Consider the following 25470-nt stretch of genomic DNA (forward strand, 5'->3'; position numbering starts at 1 on the left):
GTAAATTATGAATAAAAGCAAATTACTCCAGTTCTCGTGAACTTTAAAAGATTTTAAAGGATGTGGCAACGTCACAATCAGCACTTTGTCAGCAAATTCAGCGACAATCGGTCGCCATATTGGTAAAGTAAATTTTCCTAAAAATCGGTGAAGTAAAGTAGACAACGTCGTAGTTGAGTGTTACGTGAAAATAAGTGATTTATAATACAATTAAAAGTAAATTTAAAGTAATAAAATAGTGCTGATTGTATAATTAAGTGACTTCAAGTAAAATTGAAGGTAAGTTTTGACATATACTTCTTTCAAATGAGCTAAATTGTGGCGAAAATATTCCTGTACACATTCACATACACATTTTTTGTCTCTACAAAATATGGAGATTATATTTGTTTCTGGTGAAAATTGATCAAATAAGTGCCATGCTTCATTTAAAAAAATGCAAAAGTAGATTTACATATGTGTAAATTTTTTTTGTTATATTAACGAAAGTTTCATATGCAGGGACATATTTATATATATTAAACATACATATACACATACATATGTGAATTTATATATACATGGTTTAGCGAATATGTACTTCGAGTGATCGCCATCATGGCGTAAATTTTGTAGCAACGTTTGCGATTCGTATGTTTACGTGTATTAAACGAAACTGTTGTAACGACTGACATGGCTATTGACGTTACCGCAATTATAATAAGAAATACCTTCTCTTGTCATTAAAAAATCAATATAAACGAAAAACTTTTTATTGCATTATTTTTAAACAAGTTTGCAAATACGAATATATAAATACGTTCGCTTTAGTTCATGGCAATGGTGTTAATTAATTTTTTTATTTTTGAAAGTATATTAATATTTCTGTATATTATATATATCATTTTAAAATTACAATGAAATTGTTTGTGTATGTGCTTGCGCGAACAACATGAATGTTAATGCTTCAAGAGTGTAAAACATGAAAAGTAATAGATATTCTTAATTTTCAGGAATTCACTTAAAATGGAAATGTCTGTGAAAACTAAAGACGAAAATGAAGCACGTGTGGCAGAGGAATATCTCTCCAGCTTGTCTGATCTTACTTGCAACAGTAAACCCTTAATAAATATGCTAACAATGTTAGCAGAGGAAAATATTGGATGTGCGTCAGTTATAGTTAAAGTGGTGGAGCAACACATCGCTAAGGTTAAACATTTTTTTAATGAATTTGAAATAGGTTAAAAAACTATAACATCGTATATCTTGGATGTATCATTTTTCGCCTTGATAACAATTCAAAACAAAATTCGTTTAACAGGCAACTTTAGGTATTTTAGTCAGTGTGTCGATAAAGTAATCACACTGAAAAACCCACAGAACGCTCACTGCTTGGAAACTTCATTTTCTATAGAATGATGTTTATCCAAAAACTTCAAAGTTTACTTACCCTTGGAATAATAAATGTTGTGTTCAATAAATTTGAGTAATCTGTGTTTTCGATTTCAACCAACGTGAGGCAAAATCTTGCCGTTAAAAATCAGTGTGGAAGAAGAATTGACTCTTATTTGTAAAAAAAAACTTCAAATATTCTAAGTGCTAAAAGTTTATCAAACCGCATAAATTTGTCAGTAGGGTCTTTTAGTTTAAAATGTTCTTCAGAAAATAACAATGAACAAGTGTTCGTAGTACCATAACTTCTTTAATTGAAATTTTTGAATATTAAAACGTATAACGTTTCAGTACGTAATATCTGTTTTGTGTTCTTTTACAAATGTCCATTATAACCAGATTTTATATTTTATCACATTAGCAAAGTTTTTAAAACGTTTTACAAATGTTAGATATTAATACAACAGATTTTTTCGATAGTAGACAAGCTATTTGGTTATGGTTAATCACAAATTATACCAAGTTGAGACTGTAGTGTTCCAGGCCTAAAAGTGTACGAAAATTTACAATACTACAAAATGTGAACATCTATTTAAGCTAGTTTGTAAAGAAAATAAGATTTTGCATGCGTATTTCTGGGAAATAGTCCCGAGAAAGTTTTTAAATTAATTTACAGCTTCAGCGGTCCGTAAAATCCACCGGATGTGGCTAAAAAGATGATAATATGCATATCAACATAAAAAAATCATTTTAAACCACTAACATATAAACTAAATTTAATAAAACTTCTTTACAAAGATCAGTTATTTTTGAATGTCTTTTATTTCGTGATACTGTTGTAGCTAAATATTTTAATAAATTTATATATAAACTTATAAGATTTTATAAAATGGCGCAATCTGTCAGGGAATGTCGAATATGTAATAAATGAGCTTTTGTCGATATGGTTTAGGTCAACATTTTTTCAGTTTTAGTTTTAGCAAGGTATTTATTTTTTAATTAAAAAAAAAACGTTTTTGTCTTTTACTTTTGGTTAAAGTTCTCGTATCTAATGTTAAGTTTACTACAATAACTTAAATAATAAAAATCTGAGTTAATTATAGTGAGTTAAAGGAATTATGATTACAAGGGATTTTAGTCATATTGCCAAAGAAATAGGCACACCTCAGCGCACTGCTGATGCTGTTTGTCGGTTGGATGCTTATCCCATAGGTGTCAATTAATTGCAGTTTTTTAAATGTATTTTTTCGTTTATTCCCACTGTTCCAATTCTACAGGTGCCGCCAGATATAAAGTTGCCTTTGCTATATTTAATAGATTCTATCGTGAAAAATGTGAAAAGCACGTATATTCATCTCTTCAGTCAATGTATTGTGAACATATTTTGCGATGTATTCGAAAAGGTAAGCATTTAATGCTGGAGAGCTTTACAGCTGTTGATAACTAATTTAATTTTTCCCAATATAGCCAAATTTGAACAATAGAATTTTATAACTACTTTTAAATAGAAAAGTTCTGTTTTTAGTGCACTGTTATGGTTATTATTATTTTGTTAACCAATATTTTAGTTGTCAACAGTATTTTAGTACTCGAAACTATTTTGGAGTTTTAAAGATTTTGTTTCATATGTATTTGTATTACAAAGGTTAATGAAAAAATTCGTGAACGTATGTATGCACTACGGTTAACTTGGAATGAGGTTTTCCCATCACAAAAACTATACGCATTGGATGTAAAAGTGAAGCGGATTGACAATAATTGGCCAATCACAGCAAAGCAAGTACCACAGTCCATCCACGTAAATCCAAATTTTCTCAAACCCGTAAGTAAAGAAAATATGTGGTATTGAATAATGTTTAAATGCAAATTTCTAAATTTTCTACATGTTAAATTTCTAGAATTATGATCTCAAGGTACAAGCCGGTGATGTTGAGGAGATATTACAAGCCAAAACACGAGAACTGTTGGAATTGAAAAAGCGTAAACTCGAACTAGAACTTGAAGCGACCAAAAAGAGCTTGGAAGAACAAGATAAACAGTTGTCGAAAGTAACAAACGGCCTCATGCCACCGGAAGCGGGCACTACAATGGGCGGTTCGCGCATGCCCGGCGTGCCAGCGCAAATAATGCCAACTGGCATAATGCCGCCTGGCTTGATGTCTCAACACCACATGCATCCACGGCCAACACATCCGACAATTGTGGGTGGTGGAGCGGTGCCACCAGCAGCACTTTTCCATTCAAATTTCAACCAATCCAGACCACAACAACAACCACAGCATATACCAGTTGGTATGATGCCTATGCCGCCTCAGGTAAAAAAAGCAACAAACGTATATTGGTCTTATATTGAAATATATATCATAATAATCAAATCATTTGGTGTAGAATTTCCCGCCTACGAGCACTAGCAACAAACCGAAAGTGCATCCTGTAAATCCCGCATTATTAAACACCATAAGACACCGTGATCCACGCTTGGCACGTCAACAGCAAATGCAAGATGCAACGCCATCAATGCGTGGCTCATCAAAGTCAAACACTTCGTCATCATTGCGTGGCGCCGATGATACAAATAAATCTGACAATAAGTCATCTTCAGCGTCGTCTTCGTATCGCAATGGTAGCAGCAGCAGCAGCAGCAAAAGCAGTCGCGGTGATTCGGGTAGTAATACGAGTACGGAAAGCCGACGAAAAGGCAGCTCATCACGTGATAAGGATAAGGATAAAGATCGTAAACGTAGCGAATCAAAGAGTTCCACATCATCCGGTAGTTCGTGTTCCTCGGAGCGACAGAGAGGCACCTCATCCAGTTCCGCAACTGGAACTACAAGTAGCCGCAGCAGTAAAAAATCAACTAGTAACAAATGTGATAAAGACGCTTTTGAGATTGCGCCACTTTCTACAACATTCAAGCGTAAATCCTCAACCACATTATTGTCGGGCAACGAGTCAACATCGTCAAAAAAGAAGGAACTAAAACGCAAAACACACAGTACACATACGTCACCAAACAGTAAGAATCGTTCACGGAGTCGTTCGCCAATTGATAAAGCTACCGGCGCTGGCTCAACAGTTGGCGCCGGCGGAAGCGGCACATTTTCGGATCGTGATGATAGACAAATATTTTCAACAAAGAAACTGTCGAAAGCGATCCTTTCTGATGCCGAGCACGAGGAGGAGATGCAGAAAAATGCCGCCGCATTAAAAGTAGAAAACAAAAGTAAGAATCGTTTACACTTTCACATTATTTCACAGCTTTTACGAGAAACATGTATTATCAATGTGCGCAAAGTAGAGAGACAGTTGGGCGCGTGTGGACTTTGGTTAGATTTGTACAAATATTTGAATTCTATTACATCAAGCAAAATACTATTGTTTTGAGACATTCCAGAAGCTATATTTGGCAATTACCCATTCGTATTTATTGAAATAAATACATAATATACACTTTGCCCGAAAATTTGACTCATTGTTAGGCATGAAGGGAGCTCTTCTTCGCTGTGTAAGCTCAAATTGTTTTGCTATGGCTTTGGTTTTTGTACCCTTTGGCTGTTGTTTTTTCACGTATTCTATCTAATAATTCGTTACTGTGTGTGTGTGTGTGGTATATTTTTTTTTATTTATACTGCTAAATATCGAATTCAAAGGTCAAAATAAGTAATAGTTTAAGTAGACTTTGAATGTGATAAAATAAATACTTTTTATGAAAAAATACGATCAACCAAAGTTGTTTTACTCGATTGTTATTTGAAAACGTTCACAAATCAAAAACCGTTCCTACTTCCCCCTGATTCTTATATGCATTTCGGTCGGGTATTCTGTGTAGAAGATTGCCAAAATATGTCTATCAAAATTGTACCAGGTTTAGTTTATGCCACACGTCCAATCTCTCTTTGAAATTAAAATACTTTCTTGTAAGAGTATACAAAAAATAATAATTTGTACATTAAGTAATAAGTTAGAAGAATTTCTGAGAAATTAGTAGCTAAAAGTAGCTGTGATACTCATAACATATAAACATATTTAGTTTAATAATGATAGTACTAAACAAACAATGCCAAGTGTACAAACATTTAAAAGAGAAAACTTATATAAAAAAAAATCATAATAAAGATTCGTAAAATAAGATAAAATCACGTTCATTGCTTGTATATTAAAAAATAATGTCAAGCAAATTCAAAACGAGTGAAAGCATATTAACACTACTCGCAGCAAGCTGACTTTGTATGTAGTTTTCTAATGTTTACATTTCCACTCAATCCTTATTTACTGCCGAAGGTACATAGACGCATATTTTATCTAATATTATATAAACGCCACCGCCACAACATTATAAAGAGTGTTTGAACTTTTTTTTTTCTTAATTTTTTTTCCAAACAGAAAAATTTTTTGAGCAAAACAAAGTACTTTTTTGGGTTTTTAGTTTGTAACGTTCATATTTAGTTTTTAGTAAAAGTAATATTTAGAAACAACTGAATTGACAAAATTTAACATGTATTAATATATTTTGCCTCAAAAATACTAACAACAACCTCAACAACTACACTCAACTCAATTTGCTACACTTGCAGTCATTTAATGGCACTTAAATTAATTGAAAATTTTTAAGGAAATAATTTTTCACAAAATACCTAAAAAATGTTATGTTAGACGTTTTTGTTTTAGATTCACCACCGTTTAATATACTAGCTAAAAGTAAAGTAATTTTTTTTGCTAACACTGATATTTTGTAGTAAATTAAAAACTGTTATCCGTTATAAATATTGTAATGACTAAATTTGGCTCGGACTGGTCTATTTAAATCACGCGCTAACCGAACCATCGATTCATGATGCTCAAAATAAGAGTTTTTTTTAATAATTGAAATTTTTGGGCTGTTAGTGCAATTTCGGGTTATTGCAGTTAGAAATTATTTTATAACCCAGTACCGCTGCAACAAGCACTCTATTATTTCTTGTGCGGTGTGTCTCCGTGTTTGGCAGAGTTTTTTTTTTATTTGTATACTCCCGTACCAATTTCACTTTATTATTTACATTGATGTTTGCACTCCATATGTGAGCATCAACTGAGCGCTTCCACCAAGACTTTATAACTTTTCCGCTATTTTTAATTTTTTAAAATTGGTTTAAGTAAATGCATTGTTTTTTTTATTTTATTTTCGTATTGAGTTTTTTAACGTAATTTGCTAGTCGTATACTTTTATAATGTGAATATTTAATATTGTCCTTGTAAATTTGTGGCAACTGTTTAATATTTTGTAAAAATGCAAATTATAATGGTTAATAATAATAATAAACCAAACAATAAAAATATTAATTAAATAAACAAAATAAATAGTAAGCATGAAAACGTAAGAGCAATGAAACAAACGTAAGCATAAAAAAAACCAATTTTAGATATTAAAATAGTGACCGACGGATGTTTGGCAATTGCTGCGCAAACGGACATTGACTTAAGGCATTTCCCCCCAATCGCTGCGTACGCGCCACAATTAGAACAGCTCGTAATAGCTTCTGCGGCGAATCTTAAAAATACTATAACTACTACTACAACAACAACATCAGCAAAAGTGTCGTTTAAAATTCAGAAATTGTATAATAAATTAGACAAATCTACAGCGCAACAACCGGCGACCACTGTTGCACTTGACTTCGACGACGAGATGTCAACGGCAGCAGCAGCAACAACAGCAAGAGCGGCAAACATAATTAAAGGGAAAGATGGAGTAACAACGTTCTTGAAAACTGAAACTTTTACTAAGCATAAAGTTGATACAGATGATAATAATGATGAAGGTGTTGGTAGTGGTGGTGGTGGTGGTGTTATTAGTGTTAGCGGTAGTGTTAATGCTAAGCGTCACAGCAGCCTTGACACTAAGGAACAGCTAGAAAGCAAGCATAAAGCGGAGCTATTGTCGCCAGATACAATGGAAATTGATAAAGCCGATAGCGATGAGAAGAAACGTGTCTCCACATCAAGAACAGATCTTGAAGAACCATTGGCCAAGAAGATTAAGCAAGCCAAATTCGATGCGTAAGTACACATGTGCACCTATAAACAATTACGATCATTTTCGCAGCCTGTCTCACGAATATTTTTTTATTTGTATTTAATTAATTTTAGATTATTTGGAGACGAAGATGTAGACTTGCGTACTTGCATACCACCGCAGATGCTAGCCGTACAACAGCTACAACATAAATCACAACAAGATAGTAAGTCGCCAACACCACCACCTCCTCCATTTATAACAGAGGAACAGAATGCGGAGAGTTGGAATAACTTGAAGGTGAGTAAAGACAATAAGAGGACGAAGTCGCAAAGTCATAACAAAGTGTTGTAGTGCCGAGGCTTATGCATTAGTCGTATTTTTTAAATCTGCTTTAAAGAATCACAAATTCTACTTGATTTTTTTGTTATCTTTTATTGTTTTTAAGACCTCAAAAAATACGAAAGCAACATCATCACCTACGAAGAAAGCATCGACTTTGGATGACGTGCGTGCCAAACTGGCAAAAGCAACTAAATACAGTAAATTTAATAAATCCGGTAAATGTTATATTTTAAAAATAAGTAATTTTTGTATAATATTGTTTTTTTTTTACAGAAAAGTTAAGTAAGGATATTACCCAGCGTGTTAAACTATCAGAGCCACAATTAAACGATGACTCTCAGGATGCCAACGACGAAAAAATACGTACGATTGTAGCACAGGCACAGGAGCTGCTAGAAACTAACTCTATCAATCAGGATCAATATAAGAATCTTATGCAGAAAGTAATGTCAATCAATGAGACGAGCAAATTGAAAGAGGCAAAGAAACGTGAATCGCTTGAAGGCAGTGCTGCAACGAAATCCAAGCAAATTGAAGAGGACGAGGAAACTGCAGAAGAACAACGTGCCGCAGCGGCACGTGAAGCTGTTCTTAAGAAGCGTATACCAAAATTACGCAGGCCTTCAGCCCCTACAAGCGACAATAATGCCAATAATTCCATGCCTACCACTGAACTAGTCAATAGCAATTCCTCAACAACACGTTCGCCCATTTATGATGAGCGTAGCAATGACAATAGCGATATAGCTGCTTTACAGCGCTCCAAGCCGCAAAGGGAGAAACGCTTAAAACCAACAAAATGGGGTGAAAAAGTGGATGGCGTTGCCATCGCAGCTAATATGCCAGGCAATTCAAATCCACCTAAATCATGGACTAAGGGTAATATGATGCGACCACATCCAAATATCGGCGGCTACCGTGGTGGACCACCGCCAAATATGCCCATCATGCATCCGCAAATGCCTTGGCAAATGCAACTGCCACCTGTTGTTGCGCCCGGTGGGCCGCCATTTGTGAATTCTGGCCCGATGATACGTAGCAGCGTACCACCGCCTCCACAAGCACCAATGGTGCCGATTATACCACTACCACCTAACATACCGAAACCGTGCAACTCTATTGATAATCCGCAGGCCGATTTAGTGCGCACCATCACGATAGATGGACTCTCGAAGGAGATACGCATTTACGATCAGGTAGCCATTGTGTTCATGGAATTGGATCAGCCACGAGAAATCGGTTTTCAAGCGGGTCAACGTTCGATTATCATTGATGATGAGCCACCAATAGCGTTGCAATTCAATGATGATTATAAAACGTTCAGCATTAACGGTCAGCCACATCGTTTGCGTTTCGGGTTCCCGTCGCGCGAACTGTACATTGATGATCAGTGGTATGAGATATATTTCGGTGGACCGCCCGTCTCGATTCCCTTACAAAATAGAATACATATACTTAAAGCTGAAGGCCCGCCACCACAAGTGAATATCGGTGCGCTGCGTCGAGATTTGGTTGTGGGTAAGATCAATATGATTGTTGATGCACACATTGTCATACCATTGTTCCTGGATGCGAAACCGCAAAGTTTTAAATTGGGAAACCAAGATCACACTGTACAATTTGCTGATAACCTATTGACAGTATTGCTGGATGGCGAGCCCGCCAAAGTGGAGTATGGCGGTTTGCCGAAGAGCTACGTACTAGGGGGTATAAGTTACTTCATACGGTTCGGCGCTTTGCCGCAAGGTTTGAAAGCAGGACAAATCGTAGTTAAGGATATGATTTATGTGAAAACCGAACCGCCGGCTCCGGAATCAATACAAACAATCGCGCCAGCTATTCAGGCAATTGACGAACCGCTACCTGAGAGTACACAAAAAGATATTGATAATAAGACTGAGCCGGAAAAAGAAAAACAAGAAAATATTATGGACGCAGCGGAAAATGTTCAATTGGAGGCATCGTCAACTAAAACACCCGAAAGTGTAGAAACAACGAGCACAGTTAGTGAACCAGAAGTGGTTGGTACAGCAGGCAGTGGCAATTCGGCTATACCAATATTCTCTGCCACGGCATTGAATAAAATTAATATCGATGAGCTGTTCCAGAAACTAGTATCCTCTGGTATTTTGGGTGGAGCGGGCAATGTTATAGCATCTAGTAACAAGGATGCCGGTATTTTGCCCTCAGCTGCCGCGCCTGAGGAGGAGCCACCTCAACCGGTTGCTATACGCCCAATCGACCTGACCAAATCGGAAACGATTAAAACACGCCAATTGGCAATTGTCGATACATTATTCTCTGGTATGCAATGCAGCAGTTGTGGTGTGCGCTTTCCACCCGAGCAAACTATCAAATATAGTCAGCATTTAGATTGGCATTTCCGACAGAATCGGCGCGAACGAGACCTGTCGCGGAAGGCACATTCGCGTAAATGGTATTATGATCTAGCCGACTGGGTGCAATATGAGGAAATTGAGGATTTAGAAGAACGTGAAAAGAACTTTTTCGAATCGCAGCAAAATGATGTGGAAGCATCGGACGAGACGTCAAATCAAAAGTGGCTAAATTCACCGGTACCGCTTAGTTGTCCGGCTTTACCAGAAGATGTCGATCGTGTCTGCGATATGTGTCAAGAGAAGTTCGAACAATTTTATCACGAGGAAACTGAGGAATGGCATTTGCGCAATGCCATTCGCGTGGAAGATAAAATATATCATCCGTTATGCTACGAAGACTACAAGGTAAAGAAAGAAAAATTTGTGTTTTACATTTTAAACTAAAATAAAATTTGGAACATCCAATAGGCTGCATTGAATGCTAAAGTTGAAGAAATAGAGGAAAAGGAGAAAGACAAGGCTGCAGAGGAGACAAATACCGATGATGATATGATTATCAAAATTGAAGGTGATGACCATAGCGATGGTGAGTGTTTTTTTTTTATGTTTCTACATATATTTCGTTAAATACGAGGATATAGTATGTTTAAAATTGACACCAGCAAAGAGCAGAATATATTTTTCGTGACTGTACTTAACCATAAGACATGTTAATTAATATACATATGTTTTTTCAGTTGAAGGTGTAAAATCAACTGACAATGTTCCGGAAGACGACGACGATGATGTTATCGTATTGCCTAATGAGGAACCCTCTGTGACAGAAATTGACGATGACGATGAATATGTACCGGAAAGTGTACCGCCAATCGCAGATAAAGATTCCATTGACATTGACACTGAAAATAATGTCGCAGAATCAGTAGACGCAGATGCAGATGAGGATGCCGCTGGATCAGATGTGGAAATACAAGAGCCGCACATTCCATTCACAGACTTGGATACATATGTGGAAAAGGAACAACCGGATACCGACGAAACTTCACAAATGTCATTCTTTAATGTGAAAATTAAAGAAGAACCAAAGGATGATGATGAGGATGAAGATGACGGTTTTGAGGATGTTGGTACTGTGCTGATACCACCTGATGAAGAGATCTCCATACAGAGCAGTGGTAAGTACAAAATATTAAAATTTAAAATAGATTAATTTCATATTTCGTTTGTTGCTAATGAAAATTGTATTTTATGATTTACAGAAGAAACACAAACCCAAACGATTGCGTCTTCGACGTCGGGCATGTCGCCTACTGCCGAACGGCCACCCTCCTCACAATCACTTGTTCAAGTCGATACAACGGAATTCGCTGAGGGCACTAGTACAAATACAGTAACCGCAACTCCGATTGATTTGAATACCTCGATTGATGGCAATCTCGGCAGCGAAGATGAACATAATTTATCCACAGTTGGTCCATCACCTGCGATACCATTGGCTAGCTTAGTTAATAAAATTAAAATAAATATAGCTAAGAATAGTATAACAGCAAATAATAGTAGTACTAGTAATAATAGTAATAGTAATAATGGTGGTAGCGCCTCCGCGACCGGCACAACATCTGTAACGGCGGTCAACAACATGCTGATCAGTCCAACCAAAGGCTCAACGGTGTCTGATGCGCATACAGCCGATGATAATAAAGACAACCCTAACGGTGCTGGTGGTGAAAATATAACACCATATAGCCATGTATCAGCCATAAGTGTTGTGTCCACAATACCGGTACTATGTGGCGGCGGTACGACTGGCGTACGTACCACTACCCTAGCGCCGGTGGTGTCGAGCAGCAGTAGCAGTATAAAAAATATAGCTGTCAATGCAGAGTCCAATGTAAGTACGATATCTGTTATTGGCAGCTATGGCAGTACATCCTCAGCGCCACGTTATTTCCCTCCATCAAGTACCAGCACAGTTGTGCCGACTGTTTCGAAGCGTCAAACAGCACCACCGAAAACGTCGACGCCACCGCCGCCACAAGAGGAATCGTTAACGTACGAATTGAAACCGGCTTTGCAGAATATCAAACTCACTAAGGCGAAAAAAGTACAATGTGGCATCGAGACATCGGGCCTCTGTTCAGTTATGTAAACGACACGAGCAAAATTTTGGCACATTATTTAGAAACTAAATGGAATGCCATGAAGGGTTTAACATACTTATATAGTTTTTCAACTTTTCACATTGGAATGTGAATGAGAGAAATTTTACGCTATTGTACATATGCATATACATATGTACATGTGAATATGAGTGGATATGTGTATTATGCTGTTCGATGTTTGGGGAAATTACATACCAACATTGATGATAGATTGTTATTTTAGTATGAACATTTTAAAACAACAACAACAACATTAATGTTTTTAGTTTAATTTTTTTTACCTTACTTTTAGAAATGTATTGAAACACTTAATTTTGTTGAATTCGGCGTACTTCTTTTGGTGCGCTTGCGCAAATGAATGTGTGTGCGTGAGTGCGTGTACAGTTAAGCGTGTGACTTGAGGTCAATGCGTTTATATACTCTTTTAAATACATTAAATAGACGCACTCGGTCAAACATGAGTATATTCAAGCCAGCAATTGCATTCTCACTGCAACACATTTGGAGTATTTATACCAATAAACAGAAAATATAAAGAACATTTTGTTATTACTTATTTACTTTTTTTCACATATGATTTGTAAAATTTTCTTCATGAATAATATAAATAATAAACTGCATTGCCTATCATTATGGAACCAAATACAAAACGGTCTTTTTATTTTAGAATGTTCACTAGTGAAAAAGTTGAGTTGGGGTTTAAAGTTATTGCCACAGGCGGAAATCTATTGCAGAACTGGTAGGTCTAGGAAGTATATAAGTAGTCGGAATCGTTAGGACTTATTGTCACAGAAGAGTAAATTCAAAAATGTGCAGATCCTAAGGAAATAATCAAAAAACTACTGACAGTTTACTTTGATTTTGAAAGATCATACCTTAAGGTGCCAAAACTGTTTGGTTGTTGTGGTCAGCTAAATTTTAGTTACCGTTACTGTTTTCTGTGTCATCTCATAAGAATTTAGACAGTCTTGGTCAAAAGATAAGAGTTTGAGTTCATCGAGCATACGAAGTATTAGCTAATGTTATGCGGATACTTGTTAACAAGTTTTTTTCAAGCCTGGATGGATAGAAATAAAATTTTCCACAATATTAACGAGAAGTTAGAATAACTTAAAATAAGATAAAAACAACGTACTGTCCACCTCCCCCTCAAACTCCGGCGATATAATTAATGATAAAATTTACTGTTAATGAACCGATTGAATGTTTATGAGCTAGCTTAATTGATTACTTTTCGGCATAATGTGTTTAATGGCGAATCGAACAAGCAACTAGCATAAATAAAATCGCTAATATGATCTATGCGGTTGTATTCCTGTACTCACATAATCTCCTATATTGGATTTAACTATATATCTTTGTTGCGACTTTTATAAGTAATTTGTTTTTGTTTTACATGAAAGCAGAGATCAAACATAATACGGTAGAGAGTAGCGAAGAAAAAAGACAAAAACTGAATTTTTGAAACACATTCATCGCTATAGAATCGATTAATAGTCGATAAGAATCAATTACCCACAGTAAAAGATACGAGCATAGTCTGCAAGTGCTGAAGTTAATTTAAGTTGTTTTGTATATACATATTTAATAAATAATGCGAAATTCTACAACACCAACGCACACTCTGAATTTCCCCGAGCAATTAGAGTGTTTTGAATTTTGTAATAGTGATTTTGCATGTAATTTAGTAGCGCTTGCTAGTCATAAAAAGATTATATTGGGACTCATAAATTTGCCGGTAAATATTGTGCATGTTAAAACAACATGTGTGATGGAACACCTTTACATACGACAGAGTATATGAAATATTTGTTTAGGAAGAATCTGGCTGCTTTGATTGGAAACGTGTGAAGGATTTGTACCACGAAAGCCGTTGTGTTTCATTATGTTTTGCGCCGGAAACTTCAATGGTAGTAGTGCCGAAATCGGTTATATTTTGCGCTGCAGGTTCAGATTTTCGTTTGCGTATATTTCGCACAGATTTGCAAAATTCTGACACTGTTCAAATACTCAATGGTAGGTAGGAATGAACATCTCCATATGCATTAATGTTTTATACACCACATTATTTACACAGGTCATAGTAATTATATCAATGAGGTTATATGGGATTGTAATGGCGAATTCCTGGCATCAGTTGGCGACGATAACACTTGTCGTATTTGGGATACAAAATCAAATTTTGAAAATACTATAACATTTCATTTGCAATCAGCTGGTATGTCGGTAAAATGCCACCCGGAGGAACCACGTAAAGTCGTTGTGGCAGAGAAGAGAGGAGTAATACATTTATACAATATCCAATCACAAGTAGCCATAATATCCGTAGAAGCACAAAAGTCGCCACTAAAATCAGTGGATTGGTGTCCATTAAATCGAATGTGCATAACAGCGCTTGTAGCTGGCGATATAATATCGTGGGATTTGCGACGACCAACGCCCATCGATATAAAACAAGTACATGAAGATGGTGGACAAATTGTACGCATTGCGCCAAATGCAGAGACTGTGGTAGCAAGTGTTGGACGTCCTGATGTAGCAGTTAAGGTTTTCACCGCAAAATCGCGTATACCCTTAGTTGATGCCACGCTTAAGCTGTATGGTGGCTTGTCTTGGCACCATCGCTTGCCCTATATAGGTGTGGCTACAGATCGTAAATTATGCTTATGGAAGTTGCAAATTAAATAAACTACAAATGTGTTTGTGCTTTGAAAAATTGAAAGCATTTTTAATTTTATATAAAATATTTAATTTTTTGTGGCAAATGAGTAGACGGAACAGAATAATAAATTTTTATTTATTGCCGTTAGCTGTTGTAGCCAAATATTCCTTGTAACGCACTTCTTGTTGTTGTTGCAGTTTAGTCAGCTTTTTTAACACACCTTTGCTTAACTCCTTACCGTCAGCGTCATGTGTTGGTAAACCCTGAAAGTTAACGAATATATGTATATAAATTTTGTTTTCATCCAAACATAAGTGCATGTTATTTTGTATTCATTTAAATATAATTACTTACATTTTCATCAAATTTAGAATATTTCTCTTTTTCATTAAGGAACATCTCTTGTGGGTTAATACGTTTCTGCGCTTCTTTAGCGGCCAACAGTTGGGCAGCAGCTTCCTGTTTTCGTTGTTTTTCAGCTAGACGCTCTGCATCGGCAATTCTTTTCGCTTCACGCTCCCTCAATAATACTTCCCGATCCACCAACTTAACGGCATATTTGCCGTTTTCCTTATCCTCTAGCCGCACACCCAAATTGGGCAGTACATCATCACGTAATTTATCGCACAATTGTAAGATAGCATTTGCTTTTATAGTCTTCGCTTCTTCACGCACGTTATTCCGGAATTCGGCTATTGCATCCACATATGGTAGTAAAGTTTTTTCAATGTCCACATTACTATTAATACCTCCGCTCACGGGGAAACCAATACCACCACGTGGTCCATCAATAGCACCGAATATGTGCAGAATATCCGTAATATATGCAGCAATCCGACGCAGTAAAAGGCAGTTCACGTGATCTTTATTATCACGTATGTAGACATTGGAAACGGAGACCAAATCACGCAACGCATCTAGAGTGCTGCGCGTATCAACGTTGTCTGCAAACCAAGACCATTTATAGAATAACCACTATGTTGCGATTTGTTAGTAAACTGTAAACAATATATTACCGCATAATGCAGCATGTACTGCATCGCGCGTTGTCTTTAATTTGTCTTGCAAGGAAGCTTCCGCAGTTGTCCATACGCCAAATTGTGCACTTGGGGAACCATTATCTATATGCCGAGTTAAATCTTTTACATTTAAAAAGAATTCCTAAAATACATGAATTTGAATGACTAGAAATATTTTTTAGTTACGAGAAAGCACTTACATTCATGAATCGTTCATATTGGCATGCCATCTCCATTGTGTTACTTGAGTAATCGAGCGTATCTTTCCACGAATGTAATAAAAATGCTAATCGCATCTGACATGCAGTATTTTTATTTAATGCTTCTTTTATCGAAATGAAATTTTTTAATGATTTCGACATTTTACAACCCGAAATGGTTAAATGACCAGTATGCAGAAAGTATTTTACCCATTCGGATTGATCAAAAGCGGCTTCGGATTGAGCTAATTCATTGTCATGATGTGGAAATTTTAAATCGACACCGCCGGTGTGTATATCAAACATTGAACCAAATACGTCCGAAGCCATGGCGGAACATTCTATGTGCCAACCTGGACGACCTCTTCCCCAAGGACTGTCCCACGAAGGTTCACCTGCTTTACTTGCCTTCCAAAGTGCAAAATCGTTGGGTGAACGTTTTTCAGAGAGACGCTCCGCTGTGAGCGACAAGTCTCCTTCACCTTCTTGCAATGACTTCGTATCACCATATGCTTCGGGCACAAGTTTGGCATAGTGATGTTTTTCGCGTTTATCAAAGGCATTCACATCAAAGTAAACCGAACTGTTTGCATTATAAGCAAGTCCGTTATCGAAAATTTTTTGAATAAATTTGACAATCTGTGGTACGTATTCGGATACACGGGTAAGTACGTCTGGCGGTAATATCTATAATATAAAATAATTATTACAAATAAAAGAAATTTTAACTTTCCGAATCTGGGCAAAATACTAACATTTAACGCTGCCATATCTTTGTGATATTCATTCTCCCAGTATCGTGGCAAAGTTTCGAAGATAGCATTATCCGTAACAGTAGAGCCTTCCTTGCGATCCAGCCAATCGGATATGGGATCTTTTGCTTCGGTCAAATATAAGACGCGCGCTTCATCTATCTTTTCTGGATCGTTACTGGCTACAGCCATAATAAGCGTTTCCATTGCATCATTCATTTTTATTAACATTCGTTCAAACATAAGTTTTTTATTAGGGTCTGTCGCTTCTCTACAGATTACATTGAAATTGTCCAATACCTCTTTTTGATCGGCTAATAATACGTCCAAAGATATCGTGGTGGCTACTTTCACATATCTTTCATAGAGATAGTTTTGTCTTGCACGTTTAATGATCTTATCATCAATATCAGTTATGTTCATCACATAAAAAATATTGTAACCAAAATAGTCCGAAAGTATTCGTCGTAAAATATCGAATGAAATGTATGACCTAAAATTGAAATCATAGTATTTCAATGATAATTACGGTAGCAAGCAACGTATTTATCTCTACTTAGATATATACATAAGTATATAGCGTCTATGTTGGCAGACGTGGCAGTAATTTTCAATTTTAAATTTACCTAGCATGCCCCATGTGTGTTGCATCGTATACTGTTGGACCGCAACTATACCAGGTCACATTATTACCATCCAGTGGGATGAATTCCTCTTTTTGCCTTGTTAAGCTATTGTACAGCCGCAATTTTGGACGGTCTGTAGTTGCTGGGGGCAGCCATTCCGGTTGAGTTCGTTTTGACATAATTAACTTGTACGGTTTAAATTATTGTACTTATATTCGTTTGGATCTTTAACAGAACTCGATTTTCACAAATAGTCGCAACACAGTTAATATAATTATATACTCTATTTATCTGTATCATATGTATTATTCACCGATCAAACGACTTTCAACGTGTTACAAGAAATTGCACCAGCCGGAGCACATTGACAGATGTGTGCATATGCCTGTAGGAAATCAAAACATTAGATCAGCTGTTATCTATGAATATGTCTGCAGAAAAACAATCCCCAATATCAATTTAATACTATATATAAGGTGAGTTTATTTTGCAGTATAAATTATAAAATTATTTTAATTTTTTTTAATGTTCAATGCGGTTTTTGTAATGAGAACAATTCAAAATCTGTATCGATTTTAAAAAAGCACCATAGTAGTGAGCACTCATTAATAAATGAAAACGTTTATGAAACACTTAATACCAATTTTATTTTCAACAGCGCAATTTGTTTTTACCGATGGACGAGGAAAGTTTATTAAAAACAGCAAAGTAAAAGCAACTGTTACAGTCAATTCATATAGAAGTTTTGCTTCGCTTTGCGTCTGACATTTTTTTTGACAGAAAAGTTCCATTTACGCATTTGTATGAGTACATTCACACAAAAAGTTTTCGACGCAAACCCAAGCAAAATGTTGGACAACTCTAATTGTTTTACGCTTTGCTAAACAACAGTCGCGATTTTTATTAGAAAGGAAGGCTGAAATCAAAGTGTTTATTGTGGCATACCCTTTGTTTTCTAAACTTCGTTGTTATTGTATGAACTTTCACGCAATGCGAAGAAAGTTGTATGTGAATTGGGCCTTAAATCTATTTTGATACAATAACTGTTATCGATAATTTTGTGCATTATTTTTGCCTCCCCCACTTTTTGTTTATCTTGTTTAACACTTCTCTAAAAGGGGTAGTTTTCGGTTTATTCAAAGCATTCGGCTGTGTACTTCCGTTTAGGCTAGACGAATTTTTGTACAACTGGTGGTTTTAAATAAATTTGCAATTTTCTAAATTAAAATTTGTTTTAAATGGGGAAAGTTTTGTGTTTGGGTTATCAAGTATCAAGGTTGCTTTTGGGATGGTTAGGTGCAACACTTTCCATCATCGGAATTATATTGCTTTATTATTGCCTGGAAAATCCGGATATTTTGGCGAGGTGGTTGATGTCTTTAGCGGACGACCAAGCCAAGATCGACTACAAGGAATTACGCAGGGGTAAGTCATATGATATGCGTATATACATACATACATATGTATGTATATGTACATATGCCTACACATACATACATACATATATATAGATACATACATACATATGTGCATGCTGCATAAGAACCTTTTATCCATACTAATAACTAATCATGAATTAAAAATTTTGGTTTATTGCAGATGTGGTTTGGTCATGCGTGCTGTATATTGTCTTAAGTTTTGTAAACTTGATGACATCCCTTGGTTTAATATTTGGCATCAATAAGGTGAGTTAATAGCATAGTTTGTGCATTTCACATAATTTTTTATCTCAATGAAGAGTGGCTATAAATCAATGCTCTTAGATTATACATAAAATTCACGGGTTTTTAATATTAGGTATACATACGAACACACTATGGTATACCTTACTTGTATCTACATATATGTATATATATTTATTTATGCGTGTATGTATGTATTTGCTTTTTTCTACACAAAGTCGTATACCTGGCTGTGAACACACGCTCAACGCTTGTAAAACCATAGCTAACATAGCTAAGGTATACATATACTACGTACATATGTATGTATGTAAGAACATGTGTGTGCTTCAACACTTAAAGAGTTTACTTTCTACTGGATCATTATATTTAATAATTTTATTTTTGGACAAAGCAAAAATCAGTACATTTAAGCATTCGAACAAATCAGTTTTTACGAAATTCGCACTTCTAAAACCAGGATAGTAAATAAGAAAATTTAGCTCAATTTTTAATTTTTCAGATACTTTCACTCAATCGGAGTAAGACTTAGCCAAACCAGTGCCACCAACGTGTGGCAATTCTCATATAAAATTAGTCAAAAATGGCCTACACTTTTCTTTACCCCAGACTCCAAATTTGAAAATTTAATATTTCAAAACAAACAAATTTTTAATTTTAATATTTAATATTGTAATTGATTTCATCTCATTTCAGTATTGTGTACCGTCCTTGAAATATCCATTCATACATTTAATAAAAAAACAGGAAAAAGTTGTGAAATACAAGATCGCCACAACTTTGCCGGCCGGAAGTGACCATCCATCAAAGACATTTAATGTGTAAAATGGCGCCTCCTTCACACATGAAAAATACATACATATGCACACAAACACATGTGCATAGGTATGACGAGGATTTCACTCCGGAGCACAAGTCTACAAACTAAACTAAATTAAATCAATTAAACTTAAACTTAAATATACAAATATTCACTCATATACATATGTACATACATAGGAAAATATACTAACACAATCATGTTCATATCAATCATACATGCATACATACAAACGAACAAATACAAATGTAATATTTACATGTACTTTTCATACAAAAAACAATTAAATGTAACAGAAAAACAAAAACAAATGAATCTCACTATTTTCAACACACCAAACAGCTAAATATATTTTATATATGAAATGCATTACATTTGATAAGCATATACTAGTATATACATACATATGCATACGTATGTATGTGTGTATATATTTGCTTCAGTTCAGTGTTAGATGTTGGCAACGCGACACGCATTGTAAGATGACGGCTGGAAAATTTTAAATATCGCAAAACAACAACACGTTTTAAATGGACGCTTGTTTTAAAGTGGGTTTGTATGTATTATATATGTATATGCATTTTCTATTTATTTAACAGGAGAAAAAATAAATAAATCAAAAATTGATTATCTCATCCAGGGAAATACTCTACGGCAACTAAGTCGGTGATCACATTACGAATTTTGAATACCAAAGTTTAATGAACCCCTTTTGTAGTTTTTATTAAAAAAAAATAATCAAAATTAATTGCTGTAATTATTCAATGGGTATAAGTTAAATAAAAAAGTTAACTTAAGTTATTTGAAAATGTAAAAGTATTGTTTCAGTTTATTTAAAAAATGGAGTTCATTTCTTTAAGATACTTGAAATGTTGACTCTTATGAGGTGATTCTTTTTTTAATAAAAAAAATTGTGTTGTTCCGGACATAGCACTATTATAGAAGTTTACAAAGATTGCGACTGGAAGGAAATGCCTTTAGACTTCCTTGGGCGAAAATTTCAGATCAATATCTCAAAAGCTCTAGTTCCTCGCGTATACACAGATAAGCAGATGATCATGAATTAAAACTAAATATTTGTATTAAACATTTAATTTAATTTTCAAGTCTTGTTTTATATTACAAAAACCATTATTTACTAAAGTTAAAACAAAATGTTATTGTTGCATATTTAAAATATTGAATTATGTACTTCCATTAACATGCGACACTGTGTAGGAAACGTTAAAATCTGACAATCAGCTGATTGACTGTAACAGTTCGGCAAACGCCATTGTTCATTATCTATGGATGTGCATTTGTGCTATCGGAAACTCCGTTGTTTGTAATCACTTTTCGTTCCAAAACAATAAAGCCGCGTTAAATTTAATAATATAATATATTCATATTGTAATTGATAACTTTTTGATAATTCTTCAAAATGTTACAAAAGTATTTTTGTTTTCGCCTGGAGACGGCTGCTATGATCATTGGTTGGTTTGAAACAATTGGTTCAATCTTATCAGTTTTAATATTTGGCTTCTGCTTGGGTTATGTGGATGATATTGTCAAGCAAATTATAAACCAAGCGCAAGACAGTGACCAGCTAAATCCTGATGAAGTTCATAAAGGTAATTAATGTGTTCCCACTATAAAAATACATCAACGTATATACTTGTATGAGTGTGTGTATTGTGAAATTACGCATTATTCCGTTTAGCTTTTATTCGCTGTCTTATCTATTCTTTCGCTTATTTTGCAGTTCTCGTTATTGGATTTGTCTTCTTTATCATATTGAGTGCAATAAATCTATTTGCATCCATTGGCTTATTATTGGGCACCATCAAGGTAAGTTTGCAATAAATAAGACTTCTCATATCTACATATATATAATTATATATTATATGCATAAAAGTGCATAATTGCATATACAATTAAGGATCTCGATAAAAATAAGGTTGAGTTTTTCTCTTTTACCGATAAATGAAAGAGAAGAATGCAGTTGGTGATATGATCTCATGTATGTATGTTTACTTATACACACATTGAGCTTTACTCTTCAAATTTTTGAATTAAACGATATTTCCATTTTTTAAACCAATTATCTGCTCACATTAATTTGATTCTTTGAATTCTTACTTGCTTTAATGCATCAATAAATAACAAAATATTTAATTAAAATTTTATTTTTTTATATAACACATTTATCGCTTATCAAGTATAAATAAACAGCATTGTTGTTTGAATATGGCTATACATATGTGTGCGTAAAAAAGCAGTTAAATATGCATCATGAAAATATTCTGTGCGGGGATTTACAAACACTTATTATAGATTACACTATTGCGCTAATGACTCAGTTCAGGCGTTCCTGTATTAAGTAGAATACTCCTTAAAAGATCCCAGTGCGAAATATATTTAAAATGTCAAATGGAAACATCAAAATATCATATTATTACTAATTAAGCCAGATTTTACAAAAAAAATTCGTCAAAAGTTATGAATATAACTTAACTTATATAATATACATATGTATATTAAATTGGTCTATAGTTTACCAGCAATGCTAGATTTTTATTTTGACTTCTAAATACAAAAACATCCGCATAAACCCAGCCATAGCAATCTTATGTTTGGGAGAGATAAAGTATTACTCTTTCTTATTATTAATTCCAGTGTAATTATATTAACCAATGTACCAAGCGAAGATAAAAAAGACCCCATACACAAATGCTTACGTACATATATGTATACATACATATATATCTAGGTATGTATGTTGCGTGATTTTCAAAAATGTAAATAAAGTGGATCTTTAGAGATTATATGCACGAACACAAGATAAGCGGAGCTAAAAAATCTCATTGCATTTGAAACAAATTATTAATAACGCAAGTAGTTATTTTTGAAGTTGCCATGTTATATGCATAAACCCGTCGTGTATACAGTAATGATGATGCGTTTGACGAATGTAGAGCCCTCAGCTACGTTGTCAAACATATATTTTGCGACTTTTGCTCGACGTCGTTTTTGCAAAAGATGCAGGTTTTTTGGTACGAGTATAGCATAGAATTGCCACGCTTCGTATTCAAAAATTAACCAAAATGTATTGCGTCTATCTAAAATACATAGATGTTCAAATTCCATTTTAAAGAACTTTTTTGGTGTTTCGTCGTTAGCAGAGGTAAAGTCGTCCATTCCAATGAGGCAAGTTTTCGATAACTTCGCGACCTTCACGGAATGCTTTGTGATACTAAAATACTCGTGTTCGTTATATTGTAGACTCCTCAAAACACTTCTCCAACATTTGCAACGATTCTGAAGCTGTAATTTCATTAGAAACGCAAAATTCCAAGCTAACTCGTTCAACGGCTTACTATATTCTTCGTCCCATTTGAGTACAACTCGGATGGTCAAATAAACATTATTACGTGTTTTAATATATTCGGTTTTTATGTATTGTGTCCATTTCTTTCGTAAACTTATTGTATAAGTATATATATTTGTATTATTAACAAAGATATTTTGTTTTTATTTTCAGGAACGACATCTCTTGATACTGCCTTGGTTGTTTAATTCACTTTTCTCCCTTTTATTCTGCTTTATTTACTACTTTATATTAATTGACTACATTATTTCTGTGCAAATTCCGTTTTCATCTGGTTTTGGATCGATTCTATCAATTTCCCTCAGTTTGGGTAAGTATTGATGTAAAGTACCAATTATTATTTTTTCTGTGTTGTAATTTCACTTTTGTTTCTTTTTTTCTCGTTTTAGCTCTAAAACTTTACACTTGGTTGGCGATGTATTCACTTTTCAAAAATATTCGCAATAACCGCGAACAACGAGAACAATTGCTTCGTCCAACAGGCGGCTTATATCCATCGTATACCAATATGTAATATGAATATTAAATACACTTATGTGTAACATCATATATACTGGCGAAGAAAATCTACTTATTTACATACATATATCCGAAGTGTGCTAAATTGGTTAATGTAACCAACATTCAAAAGTATTATACTGGTTATATTTAAGAGAGAGTAATTTAAAATTTACGAACACAGAAATCTATATAAATGTATTCATTCGAAAACGAAATAAAATACAATTATACGTAATAACATGTAAATTATTTTTTCTTCTATTTTAAGAGTATACTATATAAAAATAAAGCGATGAAGTTTCTGTTGGGTTTGGTTTATGGTTGACGACTCCTCTACTTTATTTTGCGTGGCATTCTTCCCTTTTTATACAAAATTTTCAAAACATAACGAATTTCTTCATTATTTTCATCCATTTTTGGACAGGTAGGCACGGTGCCTGTGATTTAACAGTCATAATGTAATCTCGCTGGAAGCTGGCTGTTAGCTGGCTCTATAAAAGAAAAGCAGCCACGGTGCCTGGTCAGTGCTTGTGATGTGATTTAACAGTCAAAATGTAATCTCGCGGGAAGCTGGCTGTTAGCTGGCTCTATAAAATAAAAGCAGGCACGGTGCCTGGTCAGTGCTTGTGATGTGATTTAACAGTCAAAATGTAATCTCGCGGGAAGCTGGCTGTTAGCTGGCTCTATAAAAGAAAAGCAGCCACGGTGCCTGGTCAGTGCTTGTGATGTGATTTAACAGTCAAAATGTAATCTCGCGGGAAGCTGGCTGTTAGCTGGCTCTATAAAAGAAAAGCAGCCACGGTGCCTGGTCAGTGCTTGTGATGTGATTTAACAGTCAAAATGTAATCTCGCGGGAAGCTGGCTGTTAGCTGGCTCTATAAAAGAAAAGCAGCCACGGTGCCTGGTCAGTGCTTGTGATGTGATTTAACAGTCAAAATGTAATCTCGCGGGAAGCTGGCTGTTAGCTGGCTGAAAAGCAGCCACGGTGCCTGGTCAGTGCTTGTGATGTGATTTAACAGTCAAAATGTAATCTCGCGGGAAGCTGGCTGTTAGCTGGCTCTATAAAAGAAAAGCAGCCACGGTGCCTGGTCAGTGCTTGTGATGTGATTTAACAGTCAAAATGTAATCTCGCGGGAAGCTGGCTGTTAGCTGGCTCTATAAAAGAAAAGCAGCCACGGTGCCTGGTCAGTGCTTGTGATGTGATTTAACAGTCAAAATGTAATCTCGCGGGAAGCTGGCTGTTAGCTGGCTCTATAAAAGAAAAGCAGCCACGGTGCCTGGTCAGTGCTTGTGATGTGATTTAACAGTCAAAATGTAATCTCGCGGGAAGCTGGCTGTTAGCTGCCTCTATAAAAGAAAAGCAGACACGGTGGCTGGTCAGTGCTTGTGATGTGATTTAACAGTCAAAATGTAATCTCGCGGGAAGCTGGCTGTTAGCTGGCTCTATAAAAGAAAAGCAGCCACGGTGCCTGGTCAGTGCTTGTGATGTGATTTAACAGTCAAAATGTAATCTCGCGGGAAGCTGGCTGTTAGCTGGCTCTATAAAAGAAAAGCAGCCACGGTGCCTGGTCAGTGCTTGTGATGTGATTTAACAGTCAAAATGTAATCTCGCGGGAAGCTGGCTGTTAGCTG

At 35.3% G+C, this 25470-nt stretch overlaps 5 protein-coding genes across 6 annotated transcripts; 4 read left to right on the top strand and 1 right to left on the bottom strand.

The window, feature by feature from the left end:
• The first annotated feature begins 122 nt into the window (after nucleotides 1–122).
• Nucleotides 123–12750, top strand: LOC120772477. 2 transcript variants are annotated; one of them, XM_040101119.1, is made up of 13 exons: nucleotides 123–279; nucleotides 993–1188; nucleotides 2649–2774; nucleotides 3017–3193; nucleotides 3270–3686; nucleotides 3760–4594; nucleotides 6981–7407; nucleotides 7498–7663; nucleotides 7812–7923; nucleotides 7982–10452; nucleotides 10516–10633; nucleotides 10785–11222; nucleotides 11307–12750. In XM_040101119.1, the coding sequence occupies exons 2-13, from the start codon at nucleotides 1006–1008 to the stop codon at nucleotides 12194–12196; spliced, it is 6360 nt and encodes a 2119-aa protein (XP_039957053.1). In that variant the 5' UTR covers nucleotides 123–279; nucleotides 993–1005; the 3' UTR covers nucleotides 12197–12750. The 2 variants fall into 2 exon arrangements, with proteins under 2 accessions (XP_039957053.1, XP_039957054.1); XM_040101120.1 differs by having other exon boundaries at nucleotides 6993–7407.
• Nucleotides 12751–13737: 987 nt separating this feature from the next.
• On the top strand, nucleotides 13738–14925 carry LOC120771325 (nucleoporin Nup37). The gene is made up of 3 exons (XM_040099270.1): nucleotides 13738–13947; nucleotides 14027–14225; nucleotides 14287–14925. Exons 1-3 carry the CDS (start codon nucleotides 13804–13806, stop codon nucleotides 14895–14897), a joined length of 954 nt encoding a protein of 317 aa, XP_039955204.1. The 5' UTR covers nucleotides 13738–13803; the 3' UTR covers nucleotides 14898–14925.
• Nucleotides 14926–14934: 9 nt separating this feature from the next.
• LOC120771324 (cysteine--tRNA ligase, cytoplasmic) lies at nucleotides 14935–17820 on the bottom strand. The gene is made up of 6 exons (XM_040099269.1): nucleotides 17469–17820; nucleotides 16846–17335; nucleotides 16091–16777; nucleotides 15888–16032; nucleotides 15226–15815; nucleotides 14935–15134 (listed from the first exon to the last, which is right to left on the bottom strand). Exons 1-6 carry the CDS (start codon nucleotides 17645–17647, stop codon nucleotides 15003–15005), a joined length of 2223 nt encoding a protein of 740 aa, XP_039955203.1. The 5' UTR covers nucleotides 17648–17820; the 3' UTR covers nucleotides 14935–15002.
• A 779-nt stretch (nucleotides 17821–18599) lies between these two features.
• On the top strand, nucleotides 18600–20253 carry LOC120771394. Its single transcript, XM_040099360.1, has 3 exons — nucleotides 18600–18893; nucleotides 19068–19153; nucleotides 19847–20253. The coding sequence occupies exons 1-3, from the start codon at nucleotides 18707–18709 to the stop codon at nucleotides 19973–19975; spliced, it is 402 nt and encodes a 133-aa protein (XP_039955294.1). The 5' UTR covers nucleotides 18600–18706; the 3' UTR covers nucleotides 19976–20253.
• Nucleotides 20254–21232: 979 nt separating this feature from the next.
• Nucleotides 21233–23949, top strand: LOC120772642. Its single transcript, XM_040101366.1, has 4 exons — nucleotides 21233–21580; nucleotides 21712–21797; nucleotides 23491–23647; nucleotides 23727–23949. Exons 1-4 carry the CDS (start codon nucleotides 21391–21393, stop codon nucleotides 23849–23851), a joined length of 558 nt encoding a protein of 185 aa, XP_039957300.1. The 5' UTR covers nucleotides 21233–21390; the 3' UTR covers nucleotides 23852–23949.
• Nucleotides 23950–25470: the final 1521 nt, after the last annotated feature.

Source organism: Bactrocera tryoni, chromosome 3 (genome assembly GCF_016617805.1).
Source record: "Bactrocera tryoni isolate S06 chromosome 3, CSIRO_BtryS06_freeze2, whole genome shotgun sequence".
NCBI lineage: Eukaryota > Metazoa > Arthropoda > Insecta > Diptera > Tephritidae > Bactrocera > Bactrocera tryoni.

What these genes read in the sequence shown, in the direction of transcription:
- LOC120772477 (XM_040101119.1), top strand. Translation starts at nt 1,006, where the DNA reads ATGGAAATGTCTGTGAAAACTAAAGACGAAAATGAAGCACGTGTGGCA. An exon ending in AAGCAAGCCAAATTCGATGC is followed by an intron (nt 7,408 to 7,497) that starts GTAAGTACACAT and finishes AATTAATTTTAG; the next exon opens with ATTATTTGGAGACGAAGATG. An exon ending in GATCTCCATACAGAGCAGTG is followed by an intron (nt 11,223 to 11,306) that starts GTAAGTACAAAA and finishes TATGATTTACAG; the next exon opens with AAGAAACACAAACCCAAACG.
- LOC120771325 (XM_040099270.1), top strand. Translation starts at nt 13,804, where the DNA reads ATGCGAAATTCTACAACACCAACGCACACTCTGAATTTCCCCGAGCAA. An exon ending in TGGGACTCATAAATTTGCCG is followed by an intron (nt 13,948 to 14,026) that starts GTAAATATTGTG and finishes ATATTTGTTTAG; the next exon opens with GAAGAATCTGGCTGCTTTGA. An exon ending in CACTGTTCAAATACTCAATG is followed by an intron (nt 14,226 to 14,286) that starts GTAGGTAGGAAT and finishes TTATTTACACAG; the next exon opens with GTCATAGTAATTATATCAAT.
- LOC120771324 (XM_040099269.1), bottom strand. Translation starts at nt 17,647, where the DNA reads ATGTCAAAACGAACTCAACCGGAATGGCTGCCCCCAGCAACTACAGAC. An exon ending in AAGATATGGCAGCGTTAAAT is followed by an intron (nt 16,778 to 16,845) that starts GTTAGTATTTTG and finishes TTTATATTATAG; the next exon opens with ATATTACCGCCAGACGTACT. An exon ending in AATATGAACGATTCATGAAT is followed by an intron (nt 16,033 to 16,090) that starts GTAAGTGCTTTC and finishes CATGTATTTTAG; the next exon opens with GAATTCTTTTTAAATGTAAA.
- LOC120771394 (XM_040099360.1), top strand. Translation starts at nt 18,707, where the DNA reads ATGGGGAAAGTTTTGTGTTTGGGTTATCAAGTATCAAGGTTGCTTTTG. An exon ending in CTACAAGGAATTACGCAGGG is followed by an intron (nt 18,894 to 19,067) that starts GTAAGTCATATG and finishes GGTTTATTGCAG; the next exon opens with ATGTGGTTTGGTCATGCGTG. An exon ending in TAATATTTGGCATCAATAAG is followed by an intron (nt 19,154 to 19,846) that starts GTGAGTTAATAG and finishes ATCTCATTTCAG; the next exon opens with TATTGTGTACCGTCCTTGAA.
- LOC120772642 (XM_040101366.1), top strand. Translation starts at nt 21,391, where the DNA reads ATGTTACAAAAGTATTTTTGTTTTCGCCTGGAGACGGCTGCTATGATC. An exon ending in TATTATTGGGCACCATCAAG is followed by an intron (nt 21,798 to 23,490) that starts GTAAGTTTGCAA and finishes TTTTATTTTCAG; the next exon opens with GAACGACATCTCTTGATACT. An exon ending in ATCAATTTCCCTCAGTTTGG is followed by an intron (nt 23,648 to 23,726) that starts GTAAGTATTGAT and finishes TTCTCGTTTTAG; the next exon opens with CTCTAAAACTTTACACTTGG.